General features: G+C 39.1%; 1 protein-coding gene across 2 annotated transcripts; it reads left to right on the forward strand.

Annotated features, from left to right (window-relative positions):
• Positions 1-682: 682 nt before the first annotated feature.
• Positions 683-17634, forward strand: atf2 (activating transcription factor 2). 2 transcript variants are annotated; one of them, XM_028592147.1, is made up of 12 exons: positions 683-730; positions 1389-1461; positions 2176-2272; positions 2360-2478; positions 2589-2714; positions 3148-3326; positions 4303-4417; positions 5903-5995; positions 8801-9037; positions 9893-10099; positions 12787-12892; positions 15723-17634. In XM_028592147.1, the coding sequence occupies exons 2-12, from the start codon at positions 1414-1416 to the stop codon at positions 15923-15925; spliced, it is 1530 nt and encodes a 509-aa protein (XP_028447948.1). In that variant the 5' UTR covers positions 683-730; positions 1389-1413; the 3' UTR covers positions 15926-17634. The 2 variants fall into 2 exon arrangements, with proteins under 2 accessions (XP_028447948.1, XP_028447950.1); XM_028592149.1 differs by lacking the exon at positions 683-730 and adding an exon at positions 802-825.
• Positions 17635-18969: the final 1335 nt, after the last annotated feature.

An 18969-nucleotide genomic window follows, 5' to 3' on the forward strand; every position in this document is an offset into this window, starting at 1 on the left:
TTTAGTTTAAACTGAAATAAGTCTATTGATTTAACAATTTTAAGTTTTAGTTATCAGTTACAGTTCAACAGTTATAAAGCATAAATGGAGGATTTTTTTTTTTGGTTTTGTTCAACTGTTTGAGTATTTAAGTTTTAATAATTGGTAAATATAAAATAAGCTGACAGTTTAGGGTGTCAGATGAAGTTGAACGCTGGTATTTGACCCTGAATAGTAGCCTAAAAACAAAAATACCCTCTATGGTTCTACAACTAACCATTATTCAATAAATAACCTTGGACATTGGTATGCAAACATTAAAAGTGAACACAGGCTACCACAATGCAATTATTGTAAATGAAATCTCAATAGGTATGCAGGCATTTAAAAAATTCAAGGTGAACTGAAACCAAATTATCAACGAGCAAATATAGGTGATGTGGCAATATAAAGCCTCCAAAACATGAAAGGAGAGTAATTTGTTTTTGTTAGGTAGGAGACATTTTGTACAGTAAATCATCTTTCAAAACGAAAATATTTTTCAAAGCAGAATATATGTTTTAAAACATGTCTGAAGAGGATATATAATTACATTTATGTATGTTAAAACGACTTGAATATCAAAATCAAACAAGAACAAGTGCAAAACCTGGCTCTGTCCGTGTGTGACGTTCACGGAAGAGCTCAAGCTGCTGTCGCGAGACTTTAGTACAGCAGTGGGATTTTGGAAATTAAGGGTTGTGGCTGAGGGGTAAGTGAGCGTTATTATGGATCCAACTGATAGGGAATGGGTAAAAAGCGGTTGTAATAGCATAATTTCTGGTACCGCGAGGGACTTGTGCTCCGGTACAATGAACGATCTCGAAATATACGTTGACATTTCTGTTTACAGTGATATTAAGGTCCAAATATGGCGACGGTTGCAGGGCTCGGGTTAACGTTATTTAGTGGAAGCGACGAGAGCAGATAATCGTACTCTGTAATAACGTTATTGTTTTTGTGTTGTGTTGCGTCTTTTCATGATACTTTACAATATAGCGGTAAAAATGTCAGCGGAGGATAGCTCAAGATGTCCTTCTCAGCCGCGTATTGGGAGCAAAATAAACGGATGATGACACTGAGGTGTAAACAACCAAAGCAACCGCCCATCATCGATATGCTTTGTCCACATTTCTAGCTGTCCTCTCTCAGGACCTTCACCTGTACAGTGCCACTCCAACCTAGTCACACATCCGATATCAGCTCTGTACATTTGCTGAAATAATGTTTTGCTATAGTTACAATGTTTATTCTACTAACCTTGATGGACCCATAATCTTGTTTGTAAACAGTTAATTATTATTTTCATACACATCTTAGGTCTGAAATTTAACTCTAGGTTTTTTTGTTTTTTTGCTGTTTTAATTTAGGGTGACATAACAGGAATTCCTTAATATGAGTGATGATAAACCTTTCCAATGTACTGCTCCTGGGTGTGGACAGGTAAGTTATCTCTGTTATTTCAAATGATACTTTGTGCCAAATGACCCTGTGAGTAGACAGGCCTATGACTATATCAACCTGTTTGGGAAAATCCATTATGTGAGCACAATATAAACTAAAAAATAATAAAGGTGTTAGAGCTAGATTTTAACACAGGGCCACTTCAGAAGAGAGGACTACAAGATTATGTAACAGTGCCAGACCCAGACGATTTTGTACTCTAGGGGTACAGATTACAGTAGTAAGTAATCAAATTACCAAAATGCAACTGACATACAGTGAACCTGGGGCTCCTGTGGGTGATATGGACCCCCAGGGAAGTTTCTGGCTCTGCTCGGTTGGTCAGCCAACTTGGACATGCCCTTAGCCAGAATTTTCAGTATTCTAAAGTCATAAGTCCAAGGAGCCAACCCCACAACCCTCCAAGATAATTTTGAAGACTGTTTAAAAAGGTGTTTCTGGCATTAAGTCTACCCTCATTAATATGTGAATGCAGACACAATATTAGAAATACCTGACACACATATATATTCAATCTAATGTTTTGTCTTAATCTGAGTAATGACAGTAAAGACGTTTAAAGTCCCCGCCTGCAACTTATTAAAGACATGTTTGTTGGATGCTGCGCTTAAACTGTAAACGGGTGTTCCAGAACTTATCCATATAGATCCTGTGTGATTGTCCTTTCTGTTTTCTTTTTTGACCGTACCTTAGAGATTTACAAATGAGGATCACTTGGCTGTCCACAAACACAAACATGAGATGACACTGAAGTTTGGCCCAGCGAGGAATGACAGTGTCATCATCGCTGGTAAGTGCTCATGAAGTTGAGATATTTTGATGTAATTAATACTTGATACATTACAGCTTTTGTACTGAAGGTTTTCCTCCATTGCAGACCAAACACCTACACCTACCCGCTTTTTGAAGAACTGCGAGGAGGTTGGACTGTTCAATGAACTTGCAAGTCCATTCGACCATGACTTCAAAAAAGTGACAGAAGATGACATTAAAAAGGTTGTTCTCGTTGTCAAACTCCTTGTCAGCAGGTCATCTAACTTCTGTTTGTCCCATGGTTAGCATCTATAACACTGATCTCTTTTACTGAGATTCTTATTTTTCTGTAGTTACCGTTGGATTTGTCACCTCTGGCAACGCCTATCATACGCAACAAAACTGAGGAACCCACAGCTATGGAGGCACATCGAGATAGCCCTCTGCCTCACCCTGAATCTACTACGAATGATGACAAGGTAAAGCCTTTGAATTAGCCGTTTCTAGTATTTGTGCTGATCATGGAGAGTTTACAACGCTGTCATGAAGAGTGAATAACAGGTGTTCGCCTGCTGATCTGTGATTGGTATTTTAATCTAGGATTACAGATCCATTGGTATGAATTAATAATTAAATAAGTGATCAGATAATTTTTTTTCAGTTTGACTTTTTCTCACCGTTCAACGATACATGAAAAAATGCTAACAGTACTGCACAAAATTATTACCTCGAGAAATTCATTGGAGATATTAGATCATTTTAATTACCTATTTTTTTTATTTTTTTTTAGCTGTTTTATTCCTCATTTTTTGAAAATTACAGTGACATTTGGCCTTCCTTTTTATCATAAAAAGTAACATCTGGTGTTCATTAAACACTTCTTGAAGCTAAGGTCTTGTATGATGTTTTCAGGAATTATCTTTGCAGCCTGCCTCACTGCCAACATCCACTATAGTCCATCCTGCATCCCTCCAAGTTCCCAATGTACTTCTAGCAACCTCAGAGGCTAATATTGTAATACAGCAAGCTCTTCCATCACCAACATCTAGCTCTGTTATTACCCAAGTCCCATCCACTAATAGGCCTATAGTGTAAGTAACTCAAAACGTCAATTTTTTTTTTTAAACCATAGTTTTATTAAGTCATCTTTTTTTTATATTTGTGCAGTTTTGTCTTGGTGAGCTCATATTTCATGAGGCATGTGCTTGTTTAGTTTTTGATTTAATTGCACTCTACAGGAATTTTTCTTTTTGGCTGTAGACTGCTGTAGTCCCATCTTCAAGAACAACATCAGCATTGCTCAAATATGGACTCATAGCTCCAGTTCAATTACTGAGTGGTGGAAAAAATAATAATGAAAGGGGTTTCCAAATAATAATCCTAGTCACTTTATTAGGCCCATATATATGATTGTTTAGTTTATTGAGCCTGTTTTTATTTGAACAAAGATACAATAAGATACAATTATTGTTATAGAACACGGACAGTGTTCAGTAAAGCACAAGTTAGCCAGACCTAGCCAGCCAGATAAATGTGTACAGTATACATGTGAAATATTAATTATAATAATAACCAATAGCTTGTGAAACTGAGCCCCAACTTCAGTAAGTTTCACACGTCAAAATTGCAATAAATTGTTCTTTTTGTTTGTTATCTAATCCTTGTCTGACTTAGTTCGTAGAAAATGTGATTTTTCCTTTCTTTAAGCTTTTTGGTAGTAAAATATGCTTCAAATTGAAATACATGGGTACAAATATCCTAAATAATGATTTGGTGGAAACACCAAACCAGAAGTCCATATCTGGGCAACACTGATGCCACTTATGGGGTCTAATGTGATGACAGAATATTTGTTCTAATAATATTGCCTGAACCATATGTATTTCTTAAGTTGGATTTTGTTTTTGGTTCCACTTTATTTCCATAAGTTGTTGCTTGATTATGACATAATGTGTTTGCATTAGTAGCCACCCTTGTTTTTCATTCGTGAAAGATTCTGTTTTATGCGTTAATCACAAAGTTGTTTGTTATTTTCCTCACTGGGATTTCTTTTCTCTCCCCCTTCAGCCCGGTATCTGGCACCTTCCCTGTGCTCTTACAGCTGCCTAACGGCCAGACCATGCCAGTTGCTATACCTGCGTCTATTACAAGCTCAAGTGTACATATTCCAACTGCAATCCCTGTGAGTGTGCTGCTGGTTATAGTATGTTAATGTTCTGTTTCCGTATATTTTAGTTAAAGCAGAATTTTGAAATGAGACTTTTCTGATAATTTGGTAACTATTTGATTAAAACTATCAGAGAATTAAGAATGCATGCAATGACCTTTACTTACTGAACAAATAGCGATGTTACTAACATGTTTTTGCCGACAAAACAGTCTCACCACAAGGTCCATTTAGTAGCTCTCTGGAACTTTCTGTCCTATCACAAAGCTCCAGAACAACCACTAAATAAACCTTGTGGTTAGAGTGTGTTGTCGAATGCTGTTTCCTAACTAAATAAACCAAAGCATTTGTTTCTCAAGCAGGGTCATTTTAGATTACTATATTTTAGTCCAGTCAGTGTGTAGAATAACAGATTCACTTGACTGTGTTGAATTACTTGATGCTTTGCTGGTCAGGAGTTCACTGTTTGTTACTCACATTTTAAATTTGAAATGTTGTACGGACCATTGTTCACATCAATGAAATGAAAGTCCTTCCAAAAGTGACATTCAGACTACACTATGCTGAAGCGATACATTAATACGTATTTTCTTTGCTCTACTTGGAGAGAGGGACTATTTACAGCTTTGGCACCTCATATTTGGCAGTGAATTCAGAGCAGTAACGGTTGAGTGAAATAATGGACTTCAGAGTATAACTGTGTGTCACTGTGGCAAAGACACAGGGTTTGGCTGAGGCACAGCAGGCTCCAGTCCAGGATACTTCACTGCTATTTGTCCTTGTTCAATTAGAATCAACGCTCTTGATTTCTGGCACAGCAGATAGATGATACTACTAATGTGTTTTGCAAACCAATTATAACTGCAACCCAAGACAGTGTCTCATATAGAAAACATGTTGTAAATGGAGGTATTTTTTTTTTTAACTCCCCCATGAAGCGTGTCTTGTTGTTCACTGTAGACCTGATTGTCTGTGTGGAACACTGAGCTGCAGATGATTATCTCCTGATAGCAGCACAGCAGGAAAAAAAACTCTACTTTACCTGTCTTTGGGGAATGGGAAAGCCGTTGACAAGTAAAGGAGGGCAATAGTAGATGGAGAACATGAGCCACCAGTGGGCCTCCCTTTCACTCGATCATCTCTTCCCCCCTCCTTTACTTTCTCTCCCTCTCCAGCTCCCCCCACCTCCCTCTGTCTCATTGTCAGCGGCTGCAAGAGGAGGCCTGGCTCTGGCCTTCCGACTCGTGTCTCTCCATCCTCTCCTCAGCTTCCCTGCCCATATGCTCTCACGCAGGCAGGCAGAGGTTCATTAGCGTGCACACTGCATCTCCATGTGGCGCTGCCTCCACAAAATAACAGGCCATCCAACCTAATGAGGCTGAGATATGAGGAAACTCTCAGAGCCTGCCGTGGCTGTGTTGTGTGGGAGCGCCGCCTGCCTTTTTACTGCTGAAGACTAATTTTCTCTATGCTGATCTGTCTCTGTGTCTCTGTCGTCAGCTTGTCAGACCTGTCACCGTAGTGCCTAACGTCCCCGGGATCCCAGGACCTCCCTCTCCACAGCCACAGCCCGCCCAATCAGAAGCAAAGCTGGTATTAATTATATCTTCTTTTACATCAAATATTATTTCCATGTTGAGTCTGTATTCCCATCTGAGAGAGACAATAACAACTAAAGTAATGAGGGCGCTTGGCGATAAGCGGCCTTTCTTTGACCAGATGAGGGCGCCAGTGGCAGGCTGGGCCCGAAATATTCCAAAAACTGTGTTGTTAGATTTGTATAGCTTGTATAACTGTATTTGTATAGCAACTTTCGTGCAAGATGCAGTCCATTACAAAAACAATGTTCCGCCAAAAAACGAAAATAAACCATTACATTAAATAAAACAGTTGATAGAAATACCAATAAAAAGGAATGTAAGTAAGGTTTGATGCTCTTTGTCATACATGATAGTAGACTGAATATCTAGGTTTTGGACTGTTGGTCGCTCTGGGAAATTATAATGGGCAGTTGTCACTATTTTCTATACAAATTGTATAGACAAAATTATGAATTATTATTTAAAAATAATAATAATAATTGACTGATTAATCAAAAAAAAGCTGATATCAGAAAAAATATTTCTCTTTGATGGTCATAGCAGTCTTGTAACCAAGTCCTCCTGTATAAACAGTAGTAGATAGTTGAAGGGCAGGGATATGAAGTGTTGAGAGGGAGATCAGTGACAATGTGATGAAGCACGGATCACAGAACATGTAAGTGTTCGCAGCGTGCTCCGCCTGTGGAAATTAACAGATAAACTGCGGAGAGGAGGTGTGTGTGTGTTGGGTGGGAAGGATTGATCCTGAATGGCCAGGAAGGAGTGAATGGAGGGGGAGGGGAGGGGGGTTGTCGGGGATCATGGGGTACGGAGATGACAAACGCAGAGACAGCGTTGTGCTCAGCACGCCGTCACCGGGGCCAACCGGAGGGGGCTACCAGCGAAAGCCAGCTGGGGGCATCCTGGCACACGCTCAGCGAGGCACATTAAGTCGGCCTCACCCTGCATGAAACCTTTTGTTCAGCAGAATCCTGCCTGACCTGCACCCCCCCCCTTCACTCCTGACGCCTCCCACCGCACTCAGCTCATCAGCAAACACCTAATGAGCCTGCGTCAAGAAAACAGACCCCCTCTCAACCTGCCTGCTCCCCGCCCCCACCCGGCTCTCAGGGGGCGCAGAGACGGCACTTTACAAGGACTGATGATGCTGCAAAGACCACAATAATGATAATTAACTTGCTGAATTTAGAAGATTATGCTGTTAATTAGTTGCAAAATAAAGATAAGTAATATAGTAGCAGATGGTTGAATAACACCCATGAGATGGAGGGTTATTACACTGATGAGGTTTCCATGGCAGAGATGAAATATGAATCTGACTGGCTTTTCCCTCTTTCTATGGGCCATTCCAAGAGAATAATATCTTGTTTCTGCCAGAAGAGCTTCTGGAAGGGTATTACACGATAAACTAATTTGGTAGATAGATTGGCCTGGCAGAGGTAGTTGTTAGAATAATGTGGTCCTCTGTTTTCTCATGTAAATGTATTCCCTCTCACTTTGTTATTGCTTCGAAAGGCTCATTCACTTTAACCTTGTTTGCTCAGTGTTTGATACTAGAGGAATTGGCCTGTGAATCATGGACACCAATCTGTAGAGAAATAGTTTCTGTGAATGGGCCGTGTTTGAGTGTGGCATATGCAGCCCTAGTCAATATTCGAAAAAGTAATTTTTTGGATAGTTTGGGTCACATTATGTAGCGTGGAAGTCCATCACCTTTGGTGTCATGATAACATTACAACCTAAACATATCCACAATACATGTGAGGAGTGTGTTATGAGCTTCACCAGACAGTTCAGTCTTCAGTGTCTTTGCGAGGTTACTTAAATTCTACTTTTTAAAAATTGTTTAAGTTGCTTTACTATTTGCAGGATTTTTTTATAGTTTCAGTTTTTCTGGATTTATTAGATTTTTATTTTAGAATCCTTTTTATAACCTTCATTTTGGGGGAACATGGAATACGACAGTACTTCTATCTAGTAATCTAGTAACCATCCCTAATAATAATGTCAGCGGTGATACCTCCCTTCTTTGAGGCTGCTGTAAACTCAGTAGCTTTATTGAAGCAAGATGTTACGGTCTGTTCACTAACTGCTAAATAGGTCTGGCGTTTTTAGTCACCTTTAGGTACCACAACTCTCAACTTTACACATTTTCTTAAGTCGTTGAGGTATTTTTTGAAATTTCTTGGCCTTGCCATTTCATTTCAACTTCCCAAACATAATTGTCAACTGTTAGTTTAGGATTTGTGTTCAAAATAATCCCACTCACGGCTAGCTGCATTTGCAACGTGTAATTCCGTGGCTCAGGTTTGTTTGTTCTAGTCTAATTAAAGTGTGTTTCAGTTCATTTGACTTTCAGATTAGTTTTAGTTTTAAATAAAGGGTATATGTTACTAGCATTTGATTTGAATTAAGTTTTTAATTTTTTTATTTTAGATAAGTCTTCATTTATTATAATAAGCTTGTTTGTTTTTCACAACCAGCCTAATTGCTAAACCTTCGCTCAAAAGATGGTATTACAGGTGGAAATCATAATCATATAGTGTTAAACACAACAGCCATTAAAAAGGAAACTTGGTACTTTACTTTGAAAGTGTTACCTTAATAGTCTTATTCTTTTAAATGTACTGAGTGATAAATGATACAGTAGCAAAAAATGGTCCTGTCCATGGTACTGTCAGCATGACCTCCTTTTTACCATGTTTATATAACTGGATATAGTTTTCCTCTTGTATCAACCATTTCTTTGCATGAACATTTCATGACTGTTTTCCCCCGTGCCGAATTCTCTTCCCAGAATCTGAAAGCCACATTAAGTCAGCAGCTTCCTCAGTTAACCAATGGAAATCGTGGTGAAGTGCAGAGCAGCGCCGTAACCCACACTGCTGCTCCCACTTCTCCTGCTCCGACCCCAACACCAACTCCAGCCCCGATCGCGGCCCTAACTCCTGCTCCGGCTCCTCACCTGCCCACAACTGAGGAACCTTCTCCCCATTCCCTTCAGCAGCCAGCCACCTCCACCACAGAGACACCTGTACGTATTCACAACTGCAGTACAGGGACAAACTTCTGTATGAGTGTTTCATAAAAGAGACTTCTTCTTTTGTGTCTTTAATCTGTGGGTATACGTATCTGCAGAATAATGATCTTTATAATTTGAACTTCATTAAGACCGAAATGTAGCTGTAATATCAAAAACTATCAAGAAAGATGGCTTCAAGTCTCTGATCAGATTTGTAATTTGTAATTATTTTGATTAGATAGTTTCTGATTTCCCCAGTTTCAGCCTATTTATTTAGTCAAAGTTCTTGTACAGCAGTTTGTTTTTGTTTAATGAAAAAGGTGTCCTGTAGAAAAACACGTTTATATTTCTCAAAGTATGGTATCAGAAGAAAATGTGTTTTTGGCTGATGGTACCAAAACAGTATTGTATCAAAAGTAGTATGAACATTTTTTTAAACAATACCCAGCCTGGATGTACAATAGATACATCAATGTGCGAAATTAGTTTGCTTTCTCACTGTTAGCTTTCAGCTAACGCTGAGAATTATACCTGCCTCCGTTATTATGAATCCCACTGCTTTCCTTGGCAAGACATGCCCTGCATAGCATTCAAGAAACTAGATTTGTTACATCTTTCTGTGTGTAAACTGACATGTCAAATGTATTTCTCTGTGAAATTACTGTCCTGATCATCGTGTAAAAGCAACTAAACAGAGTACATAATATGATTAACCACATTAACTTCAGTATTTTATGAGTGTAACCACCCCAGTTCAGTTACTCAGTATGCAATATTCAGTGCTGCACCACGATGTCACCAGATGTGGTGGTGGTTTTGTTCTGCCAGTTATTATTTTGTCTTATTATTATTGTTATTATTGTTCAGGCTTCCCCGGCACCTCCTGCGCAAAACCCCCCAAGCACAGGGGGTCGACGGCGCAGAACCACAAGTGAAAACCCCGATGAGAAGCGGCGGAAGTTCCTGGAGCGTAACAGGGCTGCAGCCTCTCGCTGTAGGCAGAAGAGGAAAGTTTGGGTCCAGTCTCTGGAGAAGAAGGCTGAGGACCTCAACTCCATGAACGGACAACTACAGGTGCTCTTTACCTTTCCCCTCAGCTACTGCATGCAACAACTACTTCATCTGTCTTTGTTTATGCATCAGTGTGTCAGTTTGTGTACGTTTGTATGTATGCGTATGTCTATTTATCACCATGTGCTGTTGGTGTAAGCGTGTGTACACAGACTTTTCCCTTCTGTGGTGATGAAGTCATTAAAGCCGATTAAGAAGAGCTGTCGTGTGACAGCAGCGGCGTGTGAGCCCTTTACATCGATATGTCCCTGTCAATAAAGATGTATCCTCCAGATGTCAGCCGCGCACAAGCGTGTCTTCGCTTCTGTCTCAGCAGTTTACGGAATGGCCTCAAAAATCTCCTAGGGAAAGGTGTCTTTTTGAACCTTCATTTTGCTGGAAGCAATTAGGATCTGATGCTGACAAGTTCGAAACAGTTCATGTATCTGCTGTCTCTGTTGATAAGTGTGAGCCGGGGGTGCGGCACATCGGTGTTCCAGACAATTAAATGAGATGTGGTGTTTATTTGCTTACTGTCTTATTTATCTATGAAGATGCAGATTAAGATGTGGAAAGTGGAGGAGGGGATAGACTACAATATAAAGAAATAGATTCATGTTGTTCATCTCTGGTTCAAAAACAAGTTATCACCACTTGTCATGAGTGTGCTTTTTGAGATTGTATTTGAATATAGGTAGATGAAAAGGGAAGGACAGGTGAGTGGATGGGGTTATACACAGAGCATCGCTGTCAACTACAAAGAAGGGAACAACATGTGGCTGAGAATAAAAGGGCGCTTTATATGAAGGCATTAATCAGCAGTGCAGTTTTTGTAAAAACCCCCATGCTGACATGGCCCAGCTGATCAGTGAAACTACCTCTAATGATGCACAATTATTTAAACATCATCCTTAACTGGCTTTTTAATGAGGTGTCAGACCTGGCAGCTCACAGGGCTTCCAGCATCACCCAAGGCCCATTTGCTCAATTTTGATTAATTCTTAAAGTTAGAAACAAGTTTGACTCTCAAAAGTCCAGTTTATTTGCGGGTTAACATTCCAGGTATGATGCAGTTTGACATTTCTGTAGGCAGAGCGTCAATGGCAGTATTGCTGTTATGGTTTTTAATTCATCTTCTGGCTAAATGTTTTTGTAAATGCATTTGAAAATCAACCAAACACTTTGTATTTTCACTGCAGTAGAAGTTTAGTTTATTTTTTACATTCAACTAATGAAACAGGATTTGGGATGTTAACATTGTTGACTTTTGTCTACAAGTCTGCCTCGTATCCTCCCCCATGGCGGAGTGGAGGGAGAGTTTTAAATGTTTGTGTTTATATTGGCGGTAAATGGCAGCAGTCATGGTGGAAGTGAAGTGAATATGGCTTTGGCAACATGTGATACATACGCTCGTCCAGCCGTGTTTAAATCTGTCTAACAATAGCTCAGCCCTGCCAACACCAGCAAGACTAAGCAGATGGAATCAAATAAATTGGCTGCTTTTAGACTAATAGATTAAGCCGCCCGTAGTCCTTTAAAGGAGAAGAGAAGGAGCTTAAATCTGCCATTGGGTGTTCTGCGGGGACCTGGCCGCTCTAAATCCAGTTAAAGTCACCTTCAGCGTAATGTGGCCGTCTTTACGACATGCAGAAATCCTCAGCTCCCATGGGAGCTGTAAGGACATGGGAGTGTAAATCTCAGCAGCATCTACAAAGTTGCACTGACAATCCGAACAGCTCACCTCTGACAAATGTGCTGGTTCGGTAGCCAGTGAAGGGCCATAATTATTGTGCTGGAAAAACATAAATGAAGAAGTGCCTCATGCTTTATCCTGAATTCATTCATTACGCTGCTACCTTTCCCTGTGTTTTCTGTTTCTTTTGGAGTTTGTCTGCAGTGATGAAGTATTCATGTAGCCTTACTGTACAAAGGAGGTCTTGAGAATTTAACCCAGTGATCCCATTAATAACTAGCATTAAAATCAGCCATGGTAGATAAGAGGCATGGCTATTCATTTAGAGCAGGCACAAAGCCACATTTAAGCTACAGATGGTGTATATACCGTATAGAGCATTTACTGTATATATGCAGGTTTTTGGGTTCAGACTAGAGCTACACCGATAAGTCAGGTAGGGCTGACACATTTGCAGATATTTTCTTTTTGGCAGATACTTAAATGTGGGCCAAAAAGTAACAAGAACAGTACTGGAATGCTAAAGATATGTTTGAGTTGTTAAAACTGTGTCATCATTACATAGTTTGTCCCCCAGAGAGCACCAACATGTTTTATTTTTTAGCTGTAAAATGCACCGCTTAGTACATATCCTGGTCACAAATCTTAAAAAAAACAAACATAAGTGATCCTTATTAAAAATGTTTGTGTTACATATGTTGTGTGTTTATGTAAAAAAACATAGTAGTGGACAATACATTGTTATCGGGCTATCAGTATCGGCCTCAAAAATCAAGTATGGGTCTGGCTCTGGTAGTTCAAACATAAGGTTAAAACTTCATAACTGAATGAAGAAAGACTTTTCAGTCATTTTTTTAATTAACTGAAATCTGACCTTTATCTGGTTTTGGAAAATCATTTTTCCAGATCTGAACTATGTGCACATGTGGTCTGTTTGAATACATGTTGTAATCTGATATACTGTATGCTCCAAAGTGACCATTTTATTGAGTGCTGTTGTGTGTCTCCTCTCTTAAAGAATGAAGTCACCCTGCTGAGAAACGAAGTGGCTCAGCTGAAGCAGCTTCTTCTGGCTCATAAAGATTGCCCTGTAACCGCCATGCAGAAGAAATCTGGCTATCACAGTGAGTAATGCTCCATTATTTTCAGCCCGAGGCTTCCAGTGAAACACTTCTAAAATGAGCTCCAGCTAACCACTAGAAGGACATGTCTTACTTATGGACAAACAGAAAGAGCTATTGATATATTAGATCCACCTTTTTTCAACTTTGCAAAAGTTAAGATATTTATGGGCAGTGCAGTTTCAGACAAATTCTCGCTGGCGGTATTGTCTGAGTCTTTTCAAGAGGCCACAGGTGGTAACCAAAAGAAACCAATTGTTTCCTCCTCATTTGACACCTAAATAAACATTTGTCAGATAAAGCTAACTGTCTTGGATGTTCAGAAACCAAATGCTTGGGTTGCCTAGAAATGGATAAGTTAGCATGATCTCTGTTTTTGTAACACTTACACCATACAATGATCATGAATATTTGAATATATAAGAAGATTCTGCCTGTTTGCAGCCTGTCCTGTTGTTAGCCTGGACAGTGTCCTCTCCATGCCAGTGCTCATAACATGGTCTCATTTAAAATTATATCACCAATATTTCTTTGTTTCCCGAGACTGTGGCTCTGTCATTAAGATTTTTCCAGTCATAACTCACCTTCCCTCACAGATGAGCCAGTATGCAACACGAACAAGTGGTGATCCAAGCCACTTGTGTACTGTTCTCTAAAAGCCTCCGCTGACTTGTATTGACAATGATTGCCTCTGAAATGAGTCCATTAAAAGCAGCAAGCTTGACAAGACTGCATAGAATTCTCATTGCGGGGTGTCCACCAAGCTAGGCTGTTCATTATGCATCCCTTATTGCTAACCATCCCACTGACACACGTCATGGGCATTATGGGACTGATGGTTTCCAGGCTAGAGTGGGCTGTCAGAGCCAGGTCTCATTTGGTATCGTCTGGATTGTTTTTTTTAGAAAAGATCCGCAGATGAATTGGGTCATCTTTCTCATGCGTTTGCTGAGGACGTCTGTCCCGTGTTTCGAGACCTTTGTGAAGGATGACACTTGGAGCACTTTTTACCCTGTTTGGGAAAATATAACCTCATCCAAATACCCAAGTTCATCAGTTTGGCTCATGACAGGTGGGGTAGATTTTAGACAAGCCAAGAAGGAAAGCCAACTAATGAGAATGAAAATAAATGTTGATGTCGGTAGAATGGCAGAATGAAATAATCCTGTGGTTCCCAACCTTCTTTTTTTGTCTGATGTACACTACCTCCACATACCTATTTATCTATAAGTTTTAGCTAACAATTTCAAGTTTTTATTCTAGCTATATATATTTAAGTTGTCTACACTTCTGCTACTTCAAGTAGTGAAATGGTTCGCTAAAACTATCCAAAGGTTTTTGCTATTTCACCCATTTATCCATTATATTATTGAACTGTTAGTTCATTACTTTTTCTGTAGCTATCTACTTCAGCCATTTATCCATTACTTTTCATGTGTGTTTAGATGTCTCTGCTTGCTTGCTGACTAGTTTTCATGCACTCACAACATGTAGTTGACAGGTGTTACGGCTGATTCAATATTGAAATGAAATCGTAATTTCATATTTTTTCAGATTAGTTGAGCTACCCCCTGGCAGTTGCATAAGTACACCCTGAGGCACGAGTACCCCTGTTTGGAAATCACTAAAATAAAAGATCTTGCTAATTAGTGAAGCTGAAGCACATTATTTGATTCTGACTGATCCGTAACCCTCGTTCATGTAAAGGCCTCATCAAGCCCCCCTTTTACCCAGTGTTACATATCCCATAAGGCTACACTGCAACCCCAGACCTGGTAATACCCTTCATCGTCCAGCCCAGGCGTAGCCATGGCAGGTGGGAGGAAATTATCCAGACTGCCCCACAAACAAGCCAGGACATGCTTTCACTTGGCACACAAAACTGTCCATCTGCTTACAGCGAACCCCACTTCAGAAACCAAGAGAGCAGAAAAAAGCTCTGGCTGCCCAGGCAACCAGCATTTCTTAGTATTATGATATAGACAACCACCTCTTAATGTTGTTAGGAGTAATAATGCTCACCTGAACATGGAACAAAATCACCAAACTGATTTATCCTGAGGTTGACCTTCTGTATAGTAAAACAGCAAGGGAGTTTATAGCGCTTTGACATTCACTTGCACTAAATCACACGGTCAAAGTCCAGTCAAGAAGGCAGATGAAGCCTCCAAAGTGAAGGCATTTGTATTGCACTTTAATTGCTTCTTCTTGCTATGGAATCTGTATTTTATGTTCTCAAATATGAAACCCAGTCATTAATTACAAAGTGCCATAACAAGTGACTTCATATCATTAACAATATTAATTATCACTGTGCTCCTTATTCCTTTACGAAACAGAGCATGAGAGTAGAGTTTTTTTTTCCATCAGGATCCAATTAATTCAATGCAACTACATAACAGCTGGTGGCATTTCGACTCCAAGTCTTCCCTACTCTCCAGTGTGAGCATCATTAAAATCAGGTGCTGTAATCATCTGTCGCTGCAGTAGTTGGCAAGGTAACAAAAAACAAATGAGAATGCAGTTAGGGATGGGAAACACTGCCACATGCCCCAGAATGTAATGTACCCTTATGATGTGGGTTTAAATTGACATTGGAGCTTTAATTAAAGGAAAGGGTGCAGAAGTAGCATTATGGGGATTAATGAAACAGTTTGCATACACCACATGCAAATAGCTGTTTTACATCTGATTAGGCCTACATGACAAGGCTTTCCCGAGCCTTTCTGGATTATATCAGTTAAAGGCTGCATGTAAACTGCAATGTGATGAAATCCAAACATTATAATGCTACGAGCTATTTCATCGGTTATTTTCTCATCTTCTCTAACAGTCTCTGACAAAGACGAGAGCTGCGAGGAGATGTCCGTCCCCGGCAGCCCCCAAAACGAGGCCATCCAGCACAGCTCAGTGAGCACCTCCAACGGGGTCAGCTCCTCGTCCACGGCCCCGGCTGCCTCGGCCCCGTCCAGCGCCTCCACCACCTCATCAAACCAGAGCACAGAGGAGACCCAGTCTCAGCCTTCAGGGAGTTGATCGTCCCAAACTGTACCCGAGCGTCTACACTGGAGCGCCGTTGCCTCTTCAATCTCTACAAACGGAAGAAAGCGATTTTCTCCAGGCTTCAGTTTTGTTTTTAATTTATTATTTTATTATTTTATGTTTGATCAATTTTGTCCTCCGTTGGCAATGCTTTTTAAAAATGCAAATGTTTTCTCTGGAATTGATGAAGACAAAAGAACAGGCACTTTAGGTGAAAGATGTAAAACATGTGGTTCTAAAAGGTTTTTGTGTTAATTATTTATTACTTTTCTTTAAGCGATCAGCCGGAAGGTTTGATCAGTGAATTGTTGACCTTACTAAAGTGTGATGCGGTTCATTTGTAGTTTGCTTGATTGTTTTCATGACTTATATAAGCACTATCTTTATGATAGAGTGACATAAAGAGCAGTCACTTTTTTCATAATTAGCTTTTTTCCATTTTGCACATTTTGAGAAATTACAGGTTTACCTTTTTAGAGGTATGACAGTCCAAATGTTAAGTACTGGCAGCTTTTTAGAATTAGATTTGAATACTGTCACATTACACAAATGTTAAATGGCTGAATCAGATTTTAAATTTGACAACTTTTCTGTGAGCGAAATCAACTGTAGTCGCATTGTTCAGTTTGAATGTTTGAGCTCTACCTTGGCTTGTACAAATAGTCTTAAAGAGGGGAGCTGGTTAGAAATGTGTGTTATTTCATTAACATTCCACCTGTAGTCTGATTGTTCCTGAAGCAGTGATTGTAGGATTGCAGTACCTTTTCCATTACTCAATCTGGTGACTTCATTCAGTGCCATTAATGTTTTTGTATGAATTACTTCTGTACATTTTTAATGCAGATTAGCTTTAGTTGATAGCTGTTCTCTCAGAATAAGGGTCTCATGAACAATGTTTCTCAGTAAGGAAATATCTTGCTTTGTATACTGTCTTTGCTTTAAAAGTGACTGTTTCTGGCTTTAATGCAGAACACTTAAGGGCAATATGTTGTTTTAATGATTTTTAGAAAACATTGTAAATAACAATGATACATTATATGTGATCTTTCTAGGTGTTATGTACTTACATGTATGTTTTTTATAGAATAGTCTGGTTTCAGTAGCTGAACCCTGTTGATCACATAAACTCTGTTAGCAGTTAAACTTAACAATGTTTCAATCATTAGGATAGGCCTCTTCCTGACTCCATTCATTTTCATGTAAGATTAAAGCATTCAGATGTGAACTGGAATCACGTCATGTATATTACAGTAACACTACTACCGCCTGTAAGAATTGTAAGTATTTCATCATTGAATAATAGGAAGCAAATCACACCATGAAGTCAATTTGCCTTTTCTCTTAGTCTGTACTAGCTTACTACTGTGTAGTTTTACGAGAACCTAACACATTGTTTTCTTAAAGTATGATTTTTTTATTTATTTTAATGTTATGTGCTGTCTGCATGAGGTAATAATTCTCTGCGAGAATTTAACTGTTTATTCTATAATGTCTCGGTCAGATAAATATCATTAAACAAGTTGGTTCAACTTGAGTTGAGGCTCTAAGCTTATGAAAGCTTTGGTTATTTGTTGTACCTTGGCTTAACTGCTAAAAAAGGAGTGTGATACTGTGTTGAAAGTGTACTTGTAACTTGTGAAAGTTATGTATAAAAATTTAAATTGATAAGTTGTTGTAATAAACCTTTTAATATGTCTTTAAAATCCAGATTTGCTCACATTTCATTATCCAGACAGAAAGAAACTGAATATGTTAATCGTAATAACAAATAAATGGCTGTGCATTACGATTCTACCAATAAGATGATAATGTCAATAGTAGACAAGCCAAGTCCTCTAATGCAAAACAGGACAGTGTATCATTGTAGCTTACACACAAAAACACTGTATATTGATTTGAACTGAGGTGCTGAAGTCATGTGAAGCTGTTGCTGGTGCACAAAACATGTTGTGGTGTATTCTGCCACCTTGTGGAAGATCTAGAGTTGAACATATCCCATAAGGCAAGTGGTGGTACTGACTGTGTATTTCATAATTATTATCCAACAGAAATACTTACAAATATTATTCCACAACCACGGTGAACTTTAATCATGGAGTTTGCTAGGGATGTTAGTTTTGGCTGTGGGAGAAGAAGTACTCAGATCTTTTACTTAAGTAAATCTACCACAATGTAAAAATACACCTATTAAAAGTAAAAGTCCTGCATTTAAAGGTTTACTTAAATAAAAGTACATAAGTATTCATCAGGACAATGTACTTATATTTACATTTAAAAAATCTGTTAGTGGAACCCATTTTAACAACTTTACATACGGCTGGATAGTAATCAATAATTTATGCGTCATAGTGTTGATCATATGTTTGGTGTGTAAAATCTGCAAAGTAACAAAAAATGTACAATATTTCCCTCTAAAATGTAGTCGAGTAGAAGTATAATCATAAAATGGATATAATATATAATAAGTAGAAGAGTGTCCTCTTCTACTTGTGCATTGGATTCTTGTATCTATGTGTTTGTATGTCAAATGTTACTAAATCCAAAGATGACCCCAATGCGTCATCAGATATTAAGGCAACATGCTAAGATGAAATACTCTTTTCTGACAACATTGCTAATGCCAGTATTTTCTCTATTATTTGTAGCCTGTTCAACGGCCGTAGCAGACAACAGTGAGTTATTTTAAGCCAAGAAAGGGGGGCTGTAAATCGGGAAGAGAGGACCGTGAGTTTGCAGTGTGTTTGTTGCCATAATTCTAAGCCAATAAAGTGTGTATTTCAGGAGGATGGCAAGGTAGTGATATTTTTAGCGGTTTCTACCGTAATTCTAAGCCGAGAAAGTGTGTCTGTGCGGCGGGGGAGAGGACGGCGAGGTTGTGGGGTTTTTAGCGGTTCCTACCGTTATTCTAAGCCGAAAAGGTGTGGTTGTTAATTGGCTACTGTGCACTGCGTTGATTGTCAATATAGCCAGTATCTAAAGTTAGCTACTCTGCTGCGCTGTGGAGTTATGTCTGGCTATGTGAGACAAGCTTCTAGCAA

The sequence above is a fragment of the Perca flavescens genome, chromosome 11, assembly GCF_004354835.1.
Source record: "Perca flavescens isolate YP-PL-M2 chromosome 11, PFLA_1.0, whole genome shotgun sequence".
Taxonomy (NCBI): domain Eukaryota; kingdom Metazoa; phylum Chordata; class Actinopteri; order Perciformes; family Percidae; genus Perca; species Perca flavescens.

Bases quoted from the DNA above. Each gene is read 5' to 3' on its own strand.
- atf2 (XM_028592147.1), top strand. From the start codon at position 1,414: ATGAGTGATGATAAACCTTTCCAATGTACTGCTCCTGGGTGTGGACAG. The intron at 2,479-2,588 runs GTTGTTCTCGTT...ATTTTTCTGTAG, and splicing joins CAGAAGATGACATTAAAAAG to TTACCGTTGGATTTGTCACC. The intron at 5,996-8,800 runs GTATTAATTATA...TTCTCTTCCCAG, and splicing joins CCCAATCAGAAGCAAAGCTG to AATCTGAAAGCCACATTAAG.